Source organism: Tetrahymena thermophila (assembly GCF_000189635.1).
Source record: "Tetrahymena thermophila SB210 genomic scaffold scf_8254815, whole genome shotgun sequence".
Taxonomy (NCBI): domain Eukaryota; phylum Ciliophora; class Oligohymenophorea; order Hymenostomatida; family Tetrahymenidae; genus Tetrahymena; species Tetrahymena thermophila.
The window spans coordinates 291,829-310,999 of NW_002476571.1; the positions used below are offsets into that span (position 1 = coordinate 291,829).

Here is a 19,171-nt window from a genome sequence, read left to right on the forward strand (position 1 = left end):
CTTTAGACTATTTTCCAAAGAAAATTTATTCTTAATAAATTAATCTATTTTTAATAAGTAAGTTAATAAATTGAGTTTGGAATTAATTTTGATATAAAAACTTAGAATTTTTATAAGATATTTAAGTTATTTTTATCTTAAGGAATCGGTCTTTATACTATTAATAAGAACAAGATTGCTAGGAAACTCATATTTAAAGCAATCAAAATAATTTATAATAGTTATTAAAATAATAGATTATCTGTAAGTAAAATCATTTATATTATGAATATACTAATTATAACTAATTTGCATGATAGTTAATCAATATTATTTAACTATTATCTTTAATAAGGACTTACTTTTATCAAAGATAATAGATAAATAAACATAAAAAATAATAAGAGTGAAGCTTTTAGCTATGGTGAAGTCCTAATTAAATTTAGAAATATAACAAGAGATGCCCTTGCTTGATTTCTAGTTAAATCCCAATAATAAGACTTTACTTTATATTCCTATTGATATAAAAAAAATTTATTTAAAAAAAATGCTTTTGCTTTATAAAAAAACTATTTACCTAGTACAAAAGACCATACTTCTTCATAAAAAGCAAGCTTTATAATTTTTATCTATTTCTGTATAAAATAATATAAAATGATGTAGGGATTAAAAAGAACCATATAAAAAGCAGTGGACCTATTAAAAATAGTATTATTTTAATGTGTTATTATGTGTAGCATACATCCTGCATTTCAGTAATGATATATAGATTGTCTCCCATATCTCTGCAAGATGAAGACTATATCAATACTTTAATTACGGAAGAACTAAAAAATAGGTATATTAATATGAATGAAGAAATAAAAAATGAAAAGTCATCTATCATCTTAAACATTTTTGTGAGGGATTTTACTAACTAAATCAACAAATATATGGTAATTATTTAGGAATTGATAAATATAACTCTCATAGCATACAAAGGAATTTAGATATCATAGCTACTAAATATACAATCTAAATTATAAACTGTATGCTATACAGGATCACCACCTCCGAATTCAGCAACAGATATAAATTATTGAGTCTATATGCCTAAGTTATTTATTAATGCTAGAAACTATAAATAATTTATAAGAATTTTGATATAAGAAGAAGCACTATTTATGTTATGATTTAAAAGCAAAATTATTTTAAGTTTTCTCAAATAAAACCATTGCATTTTTTTTTCTATTAATATCAGCTATCTTTAAATTTAGAAGATTAAATAAACGCAAATTATTATCATAAGCAAAAATAGAATTAGGATAGATTAAGTTTAATTCTGCTTCGAGCATTCTTAGCATTAAATTCCACCATTACTTCTTCCATATTTTGATCCCCAAACAATTCCTTAAGAATCACAAGATTCACAAATAGCTCCTACATGTCCTATTTAGCATCCAAATTTATTTGAAGGGTCTTCTGAGATACAAAATTCTGGGTTTATACATTAGTAAATTTAGTCTGAATGCTAGTTCTTACTCCAATACCCATTTTATAACTGTATGATATTGGATTAACAATTTTTAGAACCTATAGGGCATTTGAGACACTGTAAATTTTCAAATTAATTTGGATCTTGTAAACAATAATTACCTTTTTAAAAAAATATCGCTATTAATTAATTGAAACATATTTATGAATATTTGATAAAAACAATTTCATATTGAGTTAATTTAAAAATATATTTTTTTTAAAAGGAGCAATATTAAACTAAATAAAATCGTTCAGATCAAAAATTAGGTTAATCAATTCTTGAAGTTTTTTTTTAAAAAGTAAATAAAAATATTATGGGTAAGGGATAGTTGTAAATTCTCTGTTAATAAGGTGATATATGTCATTACATTAAATTTTACCAGCGTTTATATATAAATTTGCTAAATATCTTTAAAAACTTTTATTTATTTTCTTTGATTATTTGCAGTTAATATAAGATTTGATCAGAAAATGCAAAAAACATTCAATACATTTTTATAATTTCCTTATCTCTTAAAATATTACTAAGAAGTTAAAGGTTAAAAGCTTTATTAAATAAAAATTTACCTTATTAACAAGTATAACATATTTTATACTTCTCCAAAGTTTGTAAAATTTCTCCTTACTAACACTCCCTAAAGTTAACATCAATAGAAATACTTAGCTCTTGATAGTTGAAATTAAAAGTTGTGGCATTTAAAATAGGGATAGGGTTAATTGTTTTAACAATAATAGAGGAGTTAGCATTAGGCTGATAAGAATAGGATACATTAAAAATGAAACCAAATTAATCAAAGTTATAATTCTATCTGAGATCACCTTAAAGCCCAACTTCTTAACTTTACAATTCAAGTAAATAGTTACCAAATTCAATCAGGATATCTTAATTTATCTAATTTGTATTTTTAAAAAAACTAACTTCTCTCATTTCTTCATCAATTAATCTCATTAATATAGGTGAAGAAGATGTGCTACCACTTTATAAATTTTCTAATTTAGCATTTTAGATCTTTAAGTCATCTTACATTTAATTTTTAACATCTAAATAAAATGGATAAGAGCCTATATTTTTTCCATATAGCTATGCATAGTTTTTAATAAAAGAATTTTAATTTTAGGTAAGTATCTTTCGGCTCACATTTGTTTTTTATAAGACATATGGTTATATGCCTTAATATCTAAAAGCACCTCCTATTTGAGCAGTATTTTATTTGAAAATATTATTTGTCATGTTTTTAATATCACAATTATTCAAAAATAATGCTCCACCTGAGCCTTATTTACAAGAATTTTAAAAGAAAGCATTGCCATTAAACTAAGAAAATACGCTACTGAAGCAATAAATAGCTCCCCCATTTCCTGTCTTTGATTAGTTTTACTAAAATGTGTTACCTAAAAAGATTATTTATGATATTTAGTTTAAATATATAGCTCCTCCATCAAGATAAGATAGGTTCATGATAAAATTGTTATTTTTCATTATTAGACTAGATATTTATAACAAATAAAAAACACTTGCTATGTTATTTGTTTTTATATTTTTTGAATCAACATTTTAGATAATTATTTAAGGACTTTGAGATATGTAAATAAAACTATTTTACTTTAGATCAACTTTTTAAATTAAGATTGTATCTAAAAGAATGCTTTAGCTAACTTAAATTTAAATAAATCCAACTTCTGAATTTATGCAAGAGATAGATGTAAAATTAGAATTTGTTACTGTTAATTATTATGCATTAAGTATCATTAGTTGATTTATTGCAGAAAGAGAATGCTAATAGTTGTAGTAGGTTGATATTTTATTTTAAATATTAACTCCATTATCATTTTTTAAGTCATGTAAATTAATAAATCCTAACATACTTGAATTTTTTATCTGAATATTTGAGAAATTCGAATTAAGTATTCCCTCACATTCTAAAATGAAAAATTATTAGCTGCTAATTGAACTATTTTAATAGCTTTCTAATTGAAAATCTGCGAAATAAAAATCATTAAATGTTAAAGTTTGATTTACATTAGAAAATTTCAGTAAAGAAATGGATTAGAGTGAGTTAAATTTAAGAACATTAAATTGGATTTTAGTGAAATTAACTTATGGAGTTGTTTCAATTTAGAAAATAATACCTTATAAATCAACATTTTAATTGATTATTATTTCATTTTAAGATGATTTCATGTTGCTAATACTAATTTAAGTAACATCAGTTATTTTGAATATTTAAACATTTTAAAATATATTCCCAATTAGGTTAGTATTATTTATTGTAAGTTAGTTTACTTATGAGATATTTATCATAGAGTTTTGTTAAAAATTTGAATGTAAAATATTCGAGTTGATGTTGAAGTTGTTTATTGTCAATTAGTTTATATTACTAAATTTAAGTAGATTCATTATATTATTAAATTCACAATTAGTAAAATTAATGTTTTGTATAACAACTATGTCAATATATTAGAAGAGTATAATCTATTAGTTAATCTATTGAATTTATTCTCCATTAATCACTAAATTTTAGATAAAAAGATTGTTGATACCTTCAAATTATAGCTGATTATTACCAAAATCTGATAATTCAATGTCATCTAAAAATAGTCTTACTAATTTTTTAAATGTTTGATTTCCAAACAAGAACTGATTATTATTTAAATTTTTAAAGGAAATTTTTAGGTTTTATAGTTTCAGCTCTACAATATTTTAATCTGTACTATTTTGAGTATTTAGATAAATACTATTATTATTTATAGCTTAAATTTTTAGAGAGTACTAGTTTGTCACAGAGCTAGAGCTAACAAAAGGATACTTTAAATCAGTTTATTCGCCATTATTTATGTACAAGCTATAAATAATGTTCTAAATTTAGAGTTATTTTAGAGATAATAAATTCAAATAATCACTTTATTAATTTTTTATTATTAAATCATTTTAATCTGTTCGTATTTATAACTATGCAGAGCAAATATTATTTGAAAAAGAGCCAATATTTAACACAGCGGTGTATTATAAAGTATTTTCTATAGTTATAATCATCATATCAACAATTAAATATGAAGAATTCTGAAATTTTAATTATGATGATAAAACCTTATAATTTTATATTTGTAATTAATCAATTAATTTAGGTTAAGAAAAAGGGTTAGCATTATAGAAACTAATTGAATTGTCGAAATATAAAACAAAAGTATTATTAAATCCAGTGTATTCAATATCTATTAGTGATTGAGTGCTGTTAAATTGTCTAATTATTTAGAATAATTTGAGGTCTTCTCTTAAATATATACTTACAGAGTTAAATGAAAGCATAAATATGAAAGAGCCTTCCATTTTTAATTTGATACCTGAAGAAGGTAAATTCTTTTTAATAGTTTGCATTTTTAGATCAAATACGTTAACTCCTTCAATTCTATCTGCATAATAAATCCTTTAATAAAGAGGGTCAAAGTAGATTTTAGATTATTGGTTTTAGAAATCTAGTTGGGAGATTTACAAAATATCTCCTGTCTAAATATTTATTAATTAAATACATTAATTTGTTAATATTATGATGTTCAAAGTATTGTTTATTCTAACAATCTATTTAATACTATCATTTTATTCTAATTTAAATTAAAACTATTCAATTTTAATTTAAGTAGAAAGAGACTAAGTGTATTAAAATATTAATTTATTCCATAAGTTTGTGTTTTTTGTTGAGCAGTATATTAAGTAAGAATCATCGATCATAATAAATTGACCTACTCCTGTTGATATATATGTTAGTATAGAGAGTAATGGATTAGTTTGATTCTTTTAAAGAGAATATAAAGACTACTTTTAAGTCAAAAAAAGGACTTGGAAATCAGAGTCACTTATAAAAGTAAATATTTAAGAATCAAGCAATTAAGAAAATATAGGAGTTATTATAGTTGAAGTTATATTGTAGATTAATAGTTAATTATATACTATTACATAAATTTAGGAGTCATTTTCATTGTAATAATTGAAGTAAAAGTATGAAGGATTTAGTTGCAAAAAGTATTTAACATCCTTTACTTCACCATTGACTATATTTTTAAGAGTTGATTGACTATTATCAAATAAAATATATTGGTTTTGATTAATTTATAATAGATTTGGTAAAATACTATAAGGTAATAATTAATTTTAGTTAAACTCTAAGATTGTGTAATCAAAAACTTTTAAATTCAAATAGTCTGTAACGAATATTTAATTTTTATTAAAGCTGATGTAAATATCAAATATTGGAAGCTAAAATTGGTATTTGCAAATAAAAATGTTAGTATCATAATCAAAGATATAAAATATATTATTTGAGGTTGCAAATAGTTTTCTCTTATAATGATCCCAAATCAATATTTTTTAGTAAGCGTTTGAATCATTTTATACCTTATCTAACTATTTCAATATTTTATTTAGAAAAAAAAATTGAATATCTTAAATAGTTTTGGTGAAAATAAAAGAATATTTTAAAAAAAGTAAATTAAAAAAATTACTTAAAATATTTTAACAATTTAATTATTATCATAAGAAATGATTTCAATTTAGTTTTGATTATCAATTAGCATAACCAGATCTAGAGTTTCATCAACAACTATTTGACTTTGGTAATTATATTCATACTATAATTAGATAGTTTGCATAGTCACTTGAGTATTTATGTTATATATTACGACATATTTATTGTAAGAAGAAAATAGCATCACTTATGTTTGGTCAGAGAAAAAATAAAACTTTTAATTAAAAAATAATGTAAAATACTTTCTTTTATTGAAATTTATTTTTTTTTTCATACCTTAAACAGGTTTTGTCGAATTTAAGCATTCATTGCTGGGAAAGATGTATCCAACAATGTATATGAATCTAAATTAAGTATTTTAAAACTTTAACTTTTTTATTCTCCAATAATTATATTGCTACCATAGTCATTATTATATATAGAATAAGGTTAAAAGTTTGCTGAATATTTAATAAACTTATAAATTTATTCTTTTAAAGAGTACACTCTTAAACTATATTAACTATAAAAGATGATCAACTATTTTTGTCTTTAAATAACAGTCCCATATAAATATTAAATTTGAAATGGATAGTTATTAGTAATGCAATTTAAAGAAATAGCCTTGAAAATTATATATGAAAAAATATTTTAAATTTTATTTTTAAATTTAAATATTTACTTACCTTTAAGTTGAATATACAATCTTACAAGTTATCTATAAAAGCCATGTATCCTAATTCTATATCGTATGCAAGATTCATAAATAATATTTAAGACTCATAATTAAAAAGCTTTTTAATATTTTTTATGTAAATAAGTAAATAAAGAAAGAAAGTAAATGTTAAATAAATTTTTACAATTTCAAAATTAGATGAGCTAATTAAAGCAAGACGATATCCAACAACTATTACCATATATTTTTAATATGGATAATAAAATCCTTTATTATCGTACAAATAATACTGCCTATAATTTTAAGGTTATAGCGAATTAAGTTGTGAGAAATCAATAACAATAGATGTTATTAACTTTTGGTATTTTATCACTCCAATATAATTTGCATATATATTTAACTATATATCTAACTCATAAAAATTAACAACATATTTGTTTTAATATGTATTTAAATAATCATTATTTTAATATTCGTAACAAAATATTTATTTTACATCTACCATTTACTATAACCAGTTATTATTAGCAGAAAAAGGAATTTAAATATCCTTAAATTGATATGGATTAGAATAAGAATTTTATGATGCCTTAAATTTAAAAAAAATAGAAGTTAAACTTAAGTTTATTTATTAATTTATTTTACCTATTATAATTATAGATTTGGATCTTATAAGCTAATTATTAGAGAGATCTTGGTATTTATAAATATGATCTAATTTTATTTATGTAAAAGGGTCTACAAGATCTACCCATAATACTCATTTTAATATAGTATGAGCTAATTTGTATCTCCATCATAGTATGATAAAGTGTAAGTATGGCTGATAATGAATACTTTGTTGCCATAACTAATGAAAAATGGTATGTATATACTAATAGCTACTTCCTAGTTTAAAAAATATATATAAATTTAAAACTTATTTTATATTGATATTACTTATAGGACCTTATTATTTTGAGTAGAGACAATTTAAACTGTATTATAAGGTGCTAAGCTAAAGATCTAATAGCTTAAATTTGGTGATAGATAATAAGAAACAATTTATGTTATTTCACTAAATAAATTGTACTAATAATTGTTTAGAAGACTTATACTTATTATTCCTCCAAAATAATCAGAATAATAAATAATATCTTAGTTTAAATTGAAAAACCCTAACTAAAATGTACAAATATTATAAAATGTTTCAGAGACAAAAACAGGATTTTACTATTTTTAAAAAATGATTATCTAATTAATTTGATTTAAATAAATATAATTACATCTTTGTAAATATTGTAGATCTATATTTATTTGAGGAATAATTATTGCAAAGTTAAGAAACAAATAATATCGCCTGTTTTCTGTGAAACTTAAACATCAATTACTATCTATCTTATTGAGAATTTATAGTTGTATTAGTTGTTTATTTAGTTATAACTAAAAATATGAAGCTCTCTTAATTCTGAAAAAAGTTCACTGATTACTTAATTATAAATTTAAACTATCAACGTTTTTGTACTGTGGATATAGAACGGTTAATCAAAGAAAAATAATTGGTTAGGTGTAATATCTATATCACTAAACTAGTTTTCTAAAAGTATTTCAAAAGTATATAAATTTAATTCTCTTATCGTCAAAACACCATTTCTTATTCCAGTAAGTATTAATTTTTCTTCTTCTTATACAACTATAAAGTTGTAGAATAAAAAGACTTAAACTTCTAATTGGTCAGGATAATAAAAATCATCCCAAAAATAGAATTATTTAGCAATTTATCTTGATTCTAAATCATATTAGTAAGCAATACCATATCCTTTTAGTTCTAATATTTAATTATTTGTAGCAGTATTTAAAAAATTAACTGCCGGTTAATTAAATAATAGTTAATTATAATAATAAGTATGCTATTCAGATGAGAAATACATTTAACTTGAATTTACAGAGGTTAATTGGCTTTAAGTGAGCTCTTAAATTTATATATCTTACATTATCTTAATTAATAAAAAAATTTTATTATTATTTTAAAAAAGGTCTAAAGAAGTTAGTGAGCAAACTAAAGGTTAAGATAATTTAACAGTATAAGAAACAGTAAAACTATTTGAATTAAGGTTGAAAATGTAAAGTAGATCTTGTTTTTGAGAGAAATAGACATCTTTAGTCTTCCAAAAACAATCAGAATGAAAGAACATAAGTGGTAAAGTGCTTGTGATTTCTGTAACTTATTTATTTTAGCTAATTTAGAATACTTAAATTGCTGTTTAATTTTAACCATCAATTAGAATCAAAGTCTATATATATATTTAGATATAAATATTTTATTTTAATATAAATAAAATAGTAATTTTTACTTTATTAGATCTCATTATTGAATATAGAATAGTCTATGGAGTGATAGATTTGATCAACGAAGGAACTTGACCAAATAATATTTAGTAAAAATCTATTTTATTATATTAGTAGAACACCCACATATTTTATGTATCTAAATTTTCCATTTAAAGAGTGCTTTATGATGAGTACTATAAAAGTATATTCTTATTAAATGATTAATCATAATAAAAAATTGTATTTGTTGAGTTGATAGCAAGGATAAATTGATCATTATTTTACTGATAATTTTAAACGCTGAGTATTTAATTTAACATATCTGATGAATTATCAACAACAGAAAATTACTAAGATTGGAAGTTATATTAGACTATAAAGCCTACTTATGACAAAAAGGTCATTTTCATCCCATCTAAGTAATATACATTACTTATTTATTAATTAAATGTAATATTTTATGATAAAAGTAAACCGCTAGAGATATAAAAAGTGAAAACTTGTGTATCCATATTCATACAAGAAAGTATTTTATTTTGAGTTGATTATTCTACTAGTTGTACACAATTTGCGATCTGTTATTAATTTTTGAAACTTAAAAACAAAATAAACATAAATAATTTATTTACAGATGCTAGTTAAGGAAAACTATAATAAGCTTAAGGTACAAGTTAAGGAATTGATTTCGTAATAACTTTGCCATATTCATCAATCTAAAGCAAAGTGCTATTATCTTTTTTCGAAAATTAAAAAAAATATTAAAAATTATTCACTATTTGAAGGAGAGGTAGGATATTTCATTATATTAAATTTAATTTTTAATTCTGCAAAAAAAGTTTAATTTATACAAATGAGTATTATTTAAATAAAAGCAAGCAACTTTTTGATAAAAAAGTAAAATATTTTTTTTAAATCTTTGTTAATACAAAATTATAAAATATAAAATTTTGATTAATTGTTCATTTGAGGTTTAAATGAGCTTATAATAATTTTATTCAAAGCAATAAAGATAAAATTCAGTATTTTAAAAATCTACTTTTTTATAAAACTTATTGAATTTAAAAATAATCATCATTCGAAATACAATTTTTATGTAGAATTTAATTACTATTATCATGATTTTCAAAATTTAATAACGCTAATAGGCATTAAAATATCAAATAAGAAAATTTTAGTATTAAATATAATCAGCTAATAATATTATTTATAAAATAGAATTGTAGATTCAAAACTAACTCAGCGTTTAAAACTTTTAATTAATTTAATATAACTAATAATTAAATAAATAACAAAAAACTCATATTAAAATATAAAAGAAGCATTGTCTTAAATGCAAAAAAGGAATTTAGATATTTTTAAAAATTATTTTAACAAATTTTTTATGAAGATTCAATCATTTAAAAACTAGAGTAAATTTTAAAAAAATTAACTTTAAATTATGAGTGCTTTCATATGATAATATTTAATAGCTTTTTACCTTAATTTAAAATAGATCAAAAATTATTTTTAAATATTATAAATTTTATTTCAAATAATGATTTGTAAGTGATATTGATAAAATTAAAATAAATTCAATAAAGATAGTTAAATTCTATTTTATGAATTTGATCATTATCTAAGAATATCAATAGTATCAATTTAGACAAAAGGAAATATAATGATAAATTTTCATTTTAATTTAATGAAAATTAACTGATTATTAAAGGAATAAACAATAAAATTTAAATTTTTTGTGATCTTTTGCTAAAAATTTTTTTCCCTCTTTCTTTTATGAAAAAAAAAGTATATTTTCATTATGTATTAAACCCAATTTATTTAATTATAAAATAACGAAAAATAATTATTACTTTCACTGATGGATGTACTATAGAACTATATTTTACCAACTGCTTAAGTTTCAGGTATATAAGATAAAAAAGGACAGGCTAATAGCTAAATGCAAGTGTTCGAAGATGAATCTAAGGAATAACTATTAGATTAAATGCTACACTCATATACGCATTCTCCATCAAGTAAATATTAACTATCTTAACAGTTCGCAATGCATCCTTACTAGAGTAAAAAAAATGGAATGATTTTTTTAAAAAATAAGTGATTAAGTTACTTTATCGTATGGGTTCAAAGAGTATCCAGGCTAGCATTAATAGCATTCAGTAGATGAGCAGTTTGAGCAAAATTTAGAAGCGCAAGAAATGCATTCCATGTTTTAGTTTTCATATTTTCCACTAGGGCAAGATTAGACACAATTATAGCTATCCTGATCAAAATAAAATGGGTATTTACATCCAAGGCACTCAAAGTTTTTATCGCTAGAGCAATCTTAGCATACCTGGTTACATTAACTAACACCATCTTGTTGACCAAAACAAAGGAAAATTATATTTAGTATTAAGTGAATAGTTATCAAAATCTTCTACTTCATCAACTTTTAAATATTTTTTAGTGTGCTTGTTTGTTCTTTCTTTTGTTATCAATATTCTTATTTAACAGTTTTACCAAGATAAACAAATCAATTCAAATACAATGAGAAAAATCAACAACTTTTTAAATTATAAAAATAAGATATTACTGATTTAAAAAATAAAAATGCTTTGTTTTATATGTTAAAGAATAAGATATATATTTAAATAGGAACTCTTCCACAATTATTACTAAAAAATTATTACTATAAATAGCAAATATCATCGCCTAAAAATCTAAACCCCTCCAACAATCACCAAACATTCTATTTCGAAGTTTATTGTTATGAGGGAGTGTGCGAAATCAGTGAGCATAATAACCGAATTCCTATAATTTAATTTTGAATTGATTTTATGCAAATAATAAGGAAAAGGCCTTTTTTACCCCCCCATGCCCATAAACGCTCCGATTGTATATTCTCTCTTGAATATTTTTTAAAATTGCAAAGTGCTATACTTTTGTTATTTAAAAGCCTGGTAGATATTTCTTAATCAATTTAATTTTTTTTTATTAAATTCTACTTTATAATAGATAAAGAATTCTTTGAAGCTGATCTCTTTAATGAATTCTAAAATTAATAAAAAGTTTTACTGTGCAGGTAGTTGTTAATTTGATTATTCATAAATTGGTTTTAGATTTTTTGTTAATAGAAAATTGTATTGCTTCCTTAATAAGGAATCATATTAATAGCCTATTGAAAAAGAAAAATTTAAAATGTAAAATAATTTTAATCATTTTATTTTTTTAATACTTAGAAATGAAATCTAAAATTATAAGATAATATTTTGATTGAAAATTGGATATAATAATTAAATGTAATTACAAATTCAAACTTGATATATATGCTCAAATATTTACTATATAATCTATTTTATGAAGTTGCATTTAATTAAAAAATAGAGGAGTAAAGCGATAAAAGCTAAGAAAAAGCTCATCAGGACAAAATTGATCTATTAATAGTTTGAATGTAAGACAGATATCATTAGAATAAGTTGTAACTGTGATATCACCCTTAATAGTGAGGTCATTAATAAAAGTATTAGCATATATTTTAGAGCAATTTAAATAGGAACTGAAGCACTATTATTAGATGTGCAAAAGATACAATTCAAATAAGCAGGGCTTCTATGCAAAGGGGTGGCAAAACAATCGGAGTCTTCAAAGCTGAAATGCAACTTAACGAAATTTAAAGATCAGATTAGCTAATGAATATGGAGTTTTAGCCCATAAAACAGATTTCATTGTAATAATTGTTAATAAGGCGAGGACTTTCATTTTTAATTATTTTTTTAATAAATTTATTTGATATGTATTTTTATTAGTTAATTAATAATAAATTTTTGATGTCTTCAATAGATTTAAATTAGATTAATTTTAAATTTAGAGTTAAACTTAAATAGTTACAAATTACTTAAAAAAAAGGGATGTATTTAAATGGCTCTCAATTTAATTTCATCTAATTTGAAAATTAAGTAAGTAAGAAATAAGCAAAATTAAATTTTTAGAATTTAGATGAGGAATTGTAACGAAGCAAGAAAAACATTTACAAATTTATAGAAAGTAAAAAAAAAAATTGAAAATCATTGTTAATTTTTATATATATTTTGCAGTTATAGATAAAATTGATGTCTTTCTTTTATAGACAATAACTACTTTCAAGTAGAAATTAATTTATAGTATGTAAGATAAAAATAATAATCAAAATTTGTATTTAAAAGAAATTTTTTAACCTCAATTAATTTCAAAATTGTTTAAATAGGTAAACAATAAATAACATTTACTGAAAAATTTTGTCTATTAATTTTAGGAAATAGAAAAAATTGTAATAGATAGAGTTTGAATTTTAAGAATAAAGTTTTTTAATTAATTAAAGCTTTGATCTCAATTGAAATCAGGTAACTTATTAAAGCACATTTGAGAAGCCTCAAGTATATCTATTAATTGAATCAAAAATATATATTTACCTAACATTAACTTAAATTTACAAGTAATAAAGTAAGAAATTGAGAGAATGTAAATTTTTGCTTGTTTCTAATTCAAAATAATATTTAAATAAGTAATTGAAAAAAAATAATTCATATTTAACATTTCATATCTTAAAATTATCATTTTATAGTAATTTTTTCATAGGTTTAGTAAAAATTTTAATCAAGATTCGTTTATAAAGATTTGATCATTCAAATTTCATCATATTTGAATCTTAAAACTAGAAAAAAGATATTTATATAATTTATATATTTATAAAATATTTAAGAAGATCATAAAGAAAATATAATAATTTAATAAAGATGTTCAAATTGTCAGGCTTTTCTTATGATTATAATTTACTTAGTAATACCTTTATTAAAGAAGTAATTATAAAATTTTTTAAACTAGAAATTAGTTTGGTATAACTAATAATTTAATTGTACAATTCAATAAAATTTCTATTAAAATCATGTCAATCAAAATAAATAATTTAATAATTTTAAACTTTTATAATTAATATATAATGTGAAAAAAAATTGTCTTGTTTTTAAATAATTTTATAAAATTAAAAAATATTTATTCTAACCTTTATCTTTTCTCATAAAAAATTAAAATAAATATGTAGTTTGAAAGTACTCTTAATGTGGTTAAATAAACCTTAATTTATTTAAATTACTTTTAGTGTATTTTCATTCAAGAAAAACCAAACTTTTAAATATATTGTGATTATAAGTTTCTATAATAAAACATAAGTAAAATTATATTATCAAAAACAATATAGTCAATAATAGAAATATTAAAAACGCTTGCTAATATTTAAAAAATCATTCATAAATACTTATTTATACTTCAAAAAAAATACTTTAAAAATGACTTATATACTTTATTTTAAGCACAAAAATTTAATAAAAATTAATAAATATGTCTGTCACCAAAATAGTACCTTTAGAGAGTATTTGGATTTTTATATTTTTTTAGTATTTTTTAAATTTCATTTTCCTTGGCTACTTAATAAATAAATTAATTGATTGAAAATCCTACTAATTTTTATATTTTCTCATAATAAATTTAAAAAAAATATGTAGTTTGAAAGAACACTTAATGCGCTTAAATAGACCATAATTTACTTAAATTATTTTTAGTTTTTTTCATTCAAGCGAAACTAAAGATTAAATATAAATTGAGATTATAAGTTTTTATAATAATTCTTATGTGAAATTACATTGTCAAATATAAAAGAATTTAGTTAATAATAAAATAATATTTTTATAAGTTATTATTAAAATAGAAATATTAAAAACACTTATTTAAAATTTAATATGTCTTTTTCACTGCAAAGAGATTTAATCCCTTCAATATTTTAAAAATGTTTAAAAGTAAAATAAAATAAATTTAAACATTAAAATAAAATTGATTTTATTTTCAACACTCCAAATAAAAAGAAGTAGAAATAAATATGATTTTAATTTTTTCAAATGTAATTTTGTAAATTCAAAGATAAAATATGTTAAAAACTTATTTATACAAGTAAAAACAATTTAAATAAAAAAAATTATTTATTTTTATAGTTATTATTTTTATCTTTTAAGTTTCTTTTCATTTTAGATTTTTATCTAAATTGTGTTTCTCTACTGCTTATTTAAAGGAACTATTTGTTATTCCTTAGTTAATTATTGGACTTCTAACTTTGAATTAACTTTACTAAGCCAGTTTCGATTGTAAATACCATTTTTGGTTCTTTAAATTTGCTTCAATACCAATAACTTACCTTAAAGAGTTTTGAACTATTTTCCATAGATAATTTATTCTTAATAAATTTATCTATTTTTAATAAGTAAGTTAATAAATAGAGTTTGGAATGAATTTTGATATAAAAACTTAGAATTTTTATAAGATATTTAAGTTATTTTTATCATAAGGAATCGGTCTTTATATTATTAATAAGAGCAAGATTGCTAAGAAACTCATATTTATGGCAATCAAAATATTTTATAATAGTTATTAAAATAATAGATTGTCTGTAAGTAATATCATTTATATTATGAATATACTTGTTATAACTAACTTGCATGATAGTTAATCAATATTATTTAACTACTATCTTTAATAAGGACTTACTTTTATCAAAAATATTAGATAAATAAACATAAATAATAATAAGAACTAAGCTTTTAATTATGGTGAAACCCTAATTAAATTTAGAAATATAACAAGAGATGCTCTTGCTTGACTTCTTGTTAAATCCCAATAATAAGATTTTACTTTATATTCCTATTGATAAAAAAATTTTATAATAAAAAATAATTTTGTTTTATTAAAAAACTATTTACTTAGTACAAAAGACCATACTTCTTCAGATAAAGCAAGCTTTACAATTTTTATCTATTTCTGTACAAGATAATATAAAATGATGCAGGAATTAAAAATAACCATATAAAAAGTAGTGGACCTATTAAAAATAGTAATATTTTAATATGTTATTAAGTGTAGCATACTTCCTGCATTTCAGCAATAATATATAGATTGCCTCCCATATCTCTACAAGATGAAGACTATATCAATACTTTAATTACGGAAGAACTAAAGAATAAGTATATTAATATGAAAGAAGAAATCAAAAATGAAAAGTCATCTATCATCTTAAACAAGTTTGTGAGGGATTTTACTAACTGGATCAACAAAAATATGGTAATTATTTGGGAATTGATAAATATAACTCTCATAGCATACAAAGGAATTTAGATATCATAGCTACTAAATATACAATCTAAATTATAAACTGTATGCTATACAGGATCACCACCTCCAACTTCAGCAATAGAAATAAATTATTAAGTCTATATGCCTAAGTTATTTATTAATGCTATAAACTATAAATAGTTGATAAGAATTTTGATATAAGAAGAAGAACTACTAATGCTTTGATTTTATAGTAAAATTATTTTAAGCTTTCTCAAATAAAACCATTCCATTTTTTTTTATATTAATATCAGCTACCTTGAAATTTAGAAGATTAAATAAGCACAAATTATTATCAAAAACAAAAATAGAATTAGGATAGATTAAGTTGAATTCTGCTTCGAGCATTCTTAGCATTAAATTCCACCATTACTTCTTCCATATTTTGATCCCCAAACAATTCCTTAATAATCACAAGATTCACAAATGGCTCCTACATGTCCTATTTAGCATCCAAACTTATTTGAAGGGTCTTCTGAGATACAAAATTCTGGATTTATACATTAGTAAATTAAGTCTGAATTCTAGTTCTTACTCCAATACCCATTTTATAACTGTATGATATTTGAATAACAATTTTTAGTACCTAATGGGCATTTGAGACACTCCAAATTTTCGAATTAATTTGGATCTTGTAAACAATAATTACCTTTTTAAAAAAAGTTGGCTAGTTTAATTATTTGAAGCATATTTAAGAATATTTGGTAAAAATAGTGTGTTTTTTATTATTGAGTTAAATTTAAAAAAAATATTATTATTGAAAAGAAGCAATAATAATCAAAATAAAATAGTTAAGATAAAATTTTATGTTATATAATTCTTAAAGTATTTTTTTAAAAGTAAATAAAAATATTATAGATAGATAAAATTTTAGATAATCCAATTATTAATTCAGTTTGTTTTATTAAAATATTTACTATATATTTTTGAAAACTTTTATTTATTCATAATAAATTATTTGCAATTAATATATCAATAAAGAAGATTTGATCAGCTATTGCAAAAAATATTCTATAAATTTTTTAATTTCTTTTATATCTTGAAATCATTACTTAATAAAAGTTAAAAGTTAAAGGCTTTATTAAATAAAAATTTACCTTATAAGCAAGTATAACATATTTTATACTTCTACAAAGTTTGTAAAATTTCTCCTTACTAACACTTCCTAAAGTTAACATCAATAGAGATACTTAGCTCTTGATTTTCGAATTTAAAAGTTGTGGTATTTAAAATAGGGATAGGACTAACTGTTTTAACTGTGATAGAGGAGTTTGCATTAGGCTGATAAGAATAAGACGCATTAAAAACGAAACCAAATGAATCAAAATTATAATTCTATCTGAGATCACCATAAAGCCCAACTTCTTAACTTTATAATTCAAGTAAATAGCTACTAAATTCAATCAGGATATCTTAATTTATCTAACTTGTATTTTAAAAAAAACTAACTTCTCTCATTTCTTCATCAATTAATCTCATTATTATAGGTGAAGATGTGCTACCACTTTATAAATTATTTAATTAAGCACTTTAGATCTATAAGTCATCTTGCATTTAATTTTTAACATCCAAATAAAAGGGATAGGAACCTATATTTTTTCCATATAATTATGCATAGTTTTTAATAAAAGAATTTTAATTTTAAATAAGTATCTTTTGGCTCAGATTTGCTTTTTATAAAACATAAGGTTATATGCCTTAATATCTAAAAGCACCTCCTATTAGAGCAGAATTTTATTTGAAAATATTATCTGTCATGTTTTAAATATCACAATTATTCAACAATAACGCTCCACCTGAGCCTTATTTACAAGAATTTTAAAAGAAAATATTGTCATTAAGCTAAGAAAATATGCTACTGAAGCAATAAATAGCTCCCCCATTTCCTGCCTTTGATTAGTTTTACTAAAATGTGTTACCTAAAAAGATTATTTCTGATATTTAGTTTAAATATATAGCTCCTCCATCAAGATAAGATAGGTTCATGATAAAATTGTTATTTTTCATTATTAGACTCGATATTTATAACAAATAAAAAACACTTCCTATGTTATTTGTTTCTATATTTTTTGAATAAACATTTTAGATAACTATTTAAGGACTTTAAGATATGTAAATAAAACTATTTTACTTAAGTTCAACTTTTTAAATTTAGATTGTATCTATAAGAAGGCTTTACCTTACTTAAATTTAAATAACACTAGCTTCTGAATTTATGCTAGAGATAGATGTAAAATTAGAATTTGTTATTTATAAATATTAAGCATTGATTAGCATTAGTTGATTTGTTGTTGAAAGAGAGTGCTAATAGTTGTTGTAGGTTGATATTTTATTTTAAATATTAACTTCATTATCAGTTTTTAAGTCATGTAAATTAATAAATCCTAACATACTTGAATTTTTTATCAGAATATTTGAGAAATTTGAATTAAGTATACCCTCACATTCTATAATGAAAAATTATTAGCTACTAATTGAGCTATTTTCATAGCTTTCTAATTTAAAATCTGCGAAATAAAAATCATTAAAAAGTAAAGTTTGATTTACATTAGAAAATTTCATTAAAGAAAGGGGTGAGAGTGAGGTAAATTTAAGAACATTAAATTAGATTTTAATGAAATTAACTTAAGGGGTTGCTTCAATTTAGAAAATAATACCTTATAAGTCGATATTTTAATTCATTATTATTTCATTTTAAGAAAATTACATGTTGCTAATATTAATTGAAGTAACATTAGTTATTTTGAATATTTATACATTTTAAAATATATTCTCTATAAGGTTAGTATTATTTATTTTAAGTAAGTTTACTTATGAGATATTTATCATTGAGTTTAGTTTAAAATTTGAATGTAAAATATTCTAGTTGATGTTGAAGTTATTTATTGTCAATTAGTTTATATTACTAAATTTAAGTAGATTCATTATATTATTAAATTAGCAATTATTAAAAGTAATTTTCTGTATTATAACTATATCAATATTTGAGAAAAGTATAATCTATTTGTCAATCTGTTGAATTTAT

General features: G+C 21.2%; 6 protein-coding genes across 6 annotated transcripts; 1 reads left to right on the plus strand and 5 right to left on the minus strand. All coding sequences in view use genetic code 6, as the record gives it.

Moving 5' to 3' along the window:
• Window positions 1-346: 346 nt before the first annotated feature.
• On the minus strand, window positions 347-2,974 carry TTHERM_00198350 (transmembrane protein, putative; the record flags this gene model as incomplete). The annotated part of the gene is made up of 2 exons (XM_001007016.2): window positions 347-1,614; window positions 2,062-2,974. 2 exons carry the CDS (start codon window positions 2,972-2,974, stop codon window positions 347-349), a joined length of 2,181 nt encoding a protein of 726 aa, XP_001007016.2.
• Window positions 2,975-3,944: 970 nt separating this feature from the next.
• Window positions 3,945-4,870, minus strand: TTHERM_00198360 (hypothetical protein; the record flags this gene model as incomplete). The annotated part of the gene is made up of 3 exons (XM_001007017.2): window positions 3,945-3,967; window positions 4,036-4,337; window positions 4,446-4,870. The coding sequence occupies 3 exons, from the start codon at window positions 4,868-4,870 to the stop codon at window positions 3,945-3,947; spliced, it is 750 nt and encodes a 249-aa protein (XP_001007017.2).
• Window positions 4,871-6,284: 1,414 nt separating this feature from the next.
• On the minus strand, window positions 6,285-9,780 carry TTHERM_00198370 (transmembrane protein, putative; the record flags this gene model as incomplete). Its single annotated transcript, XM_001007018.2, has 11 exons — window positions 6,285-6,617; window positions 6,680-6,787; window positions 6,854-7,069; window positions 7,166-7,258; window positions 7,315-7,557; window positions 7,609-7,881; window positions 7,935-8,645; window positions 8,730-8,942; window positions 9,003-9,411; window positions 9,609-9,705; window positions 9,753-9,780. The coding sequence occupies 11 exons, from the start codon at window positions 9,778-9,780 to the stop codon at window positions 6,285-6,287; spliced, it is 2,724 nt and encodes a 907-aa protein (XP_001007018.2).
• Window positions 9,781-10,629: 849 nt separating this feature from the next.
• TTHERM_000198388 (transmembrane protein, putative) lies at window positions 10,630-12,228 on the plus strand (the record flags this gene model as incomplete). Its single annotated transcript, XM_012795349.1, has 2 exons — window positions 10,630-10,991; window positions 11,072-12,228. Exons 1-2 carry the CDS (start codon window positions 10,775-10,777, stop codon window positions 12,226-12,228), a joined length of 1,374 nt encoding a protein of 457 aa, XP_012650803.1. The 5' UTR covers window positions 10,630-10,774.
• Window positions 12,229-15,003: 2,775 nt separating this feature from the next.
• TTHERM_000198389 (transmembrane protein, putative) lies at window positions 15,004-15,754 on the minus strand (the record flags this gene model as incomplete). The annotated part of the gene is made up of 2 exons (XM_012795350.1): window positions 15,004-15,678; window positions 15,731-15,754. The coding sequence occupies 2 exons, from the start codon at window positions 15,752-15,754 to the stop codon at window positions 15,004-15,006; spliced, it is 699 nt and encodes a 232-aa protein (XP_012650804.1).
• A 642-nt stretch (window positions 15,755-16,396) lies between these two features.
• TTHERM_00198390 (transmembrane protein, putative) lies at window positions 16,397-18,153 on the minus strand (the record flags this gene model as incomplete). Its single annotated transcript, XM_001007020.2, has 3 exons — window positions 16,397-16,404; window positions 16,520-16,795; window positions 17,244-18,153. The coding sequence occupies 3 exons, from the start codon at window positions 18,151-18,153 to the stop codon at window positions 16,397-16,399; spliced, it is 1,194 nt and encodes a 397-aa protein (XP_001007020.2).
• Between the last annotated feature and the right edge of the window lie 1,018 nt (window positions 18,154-19,171).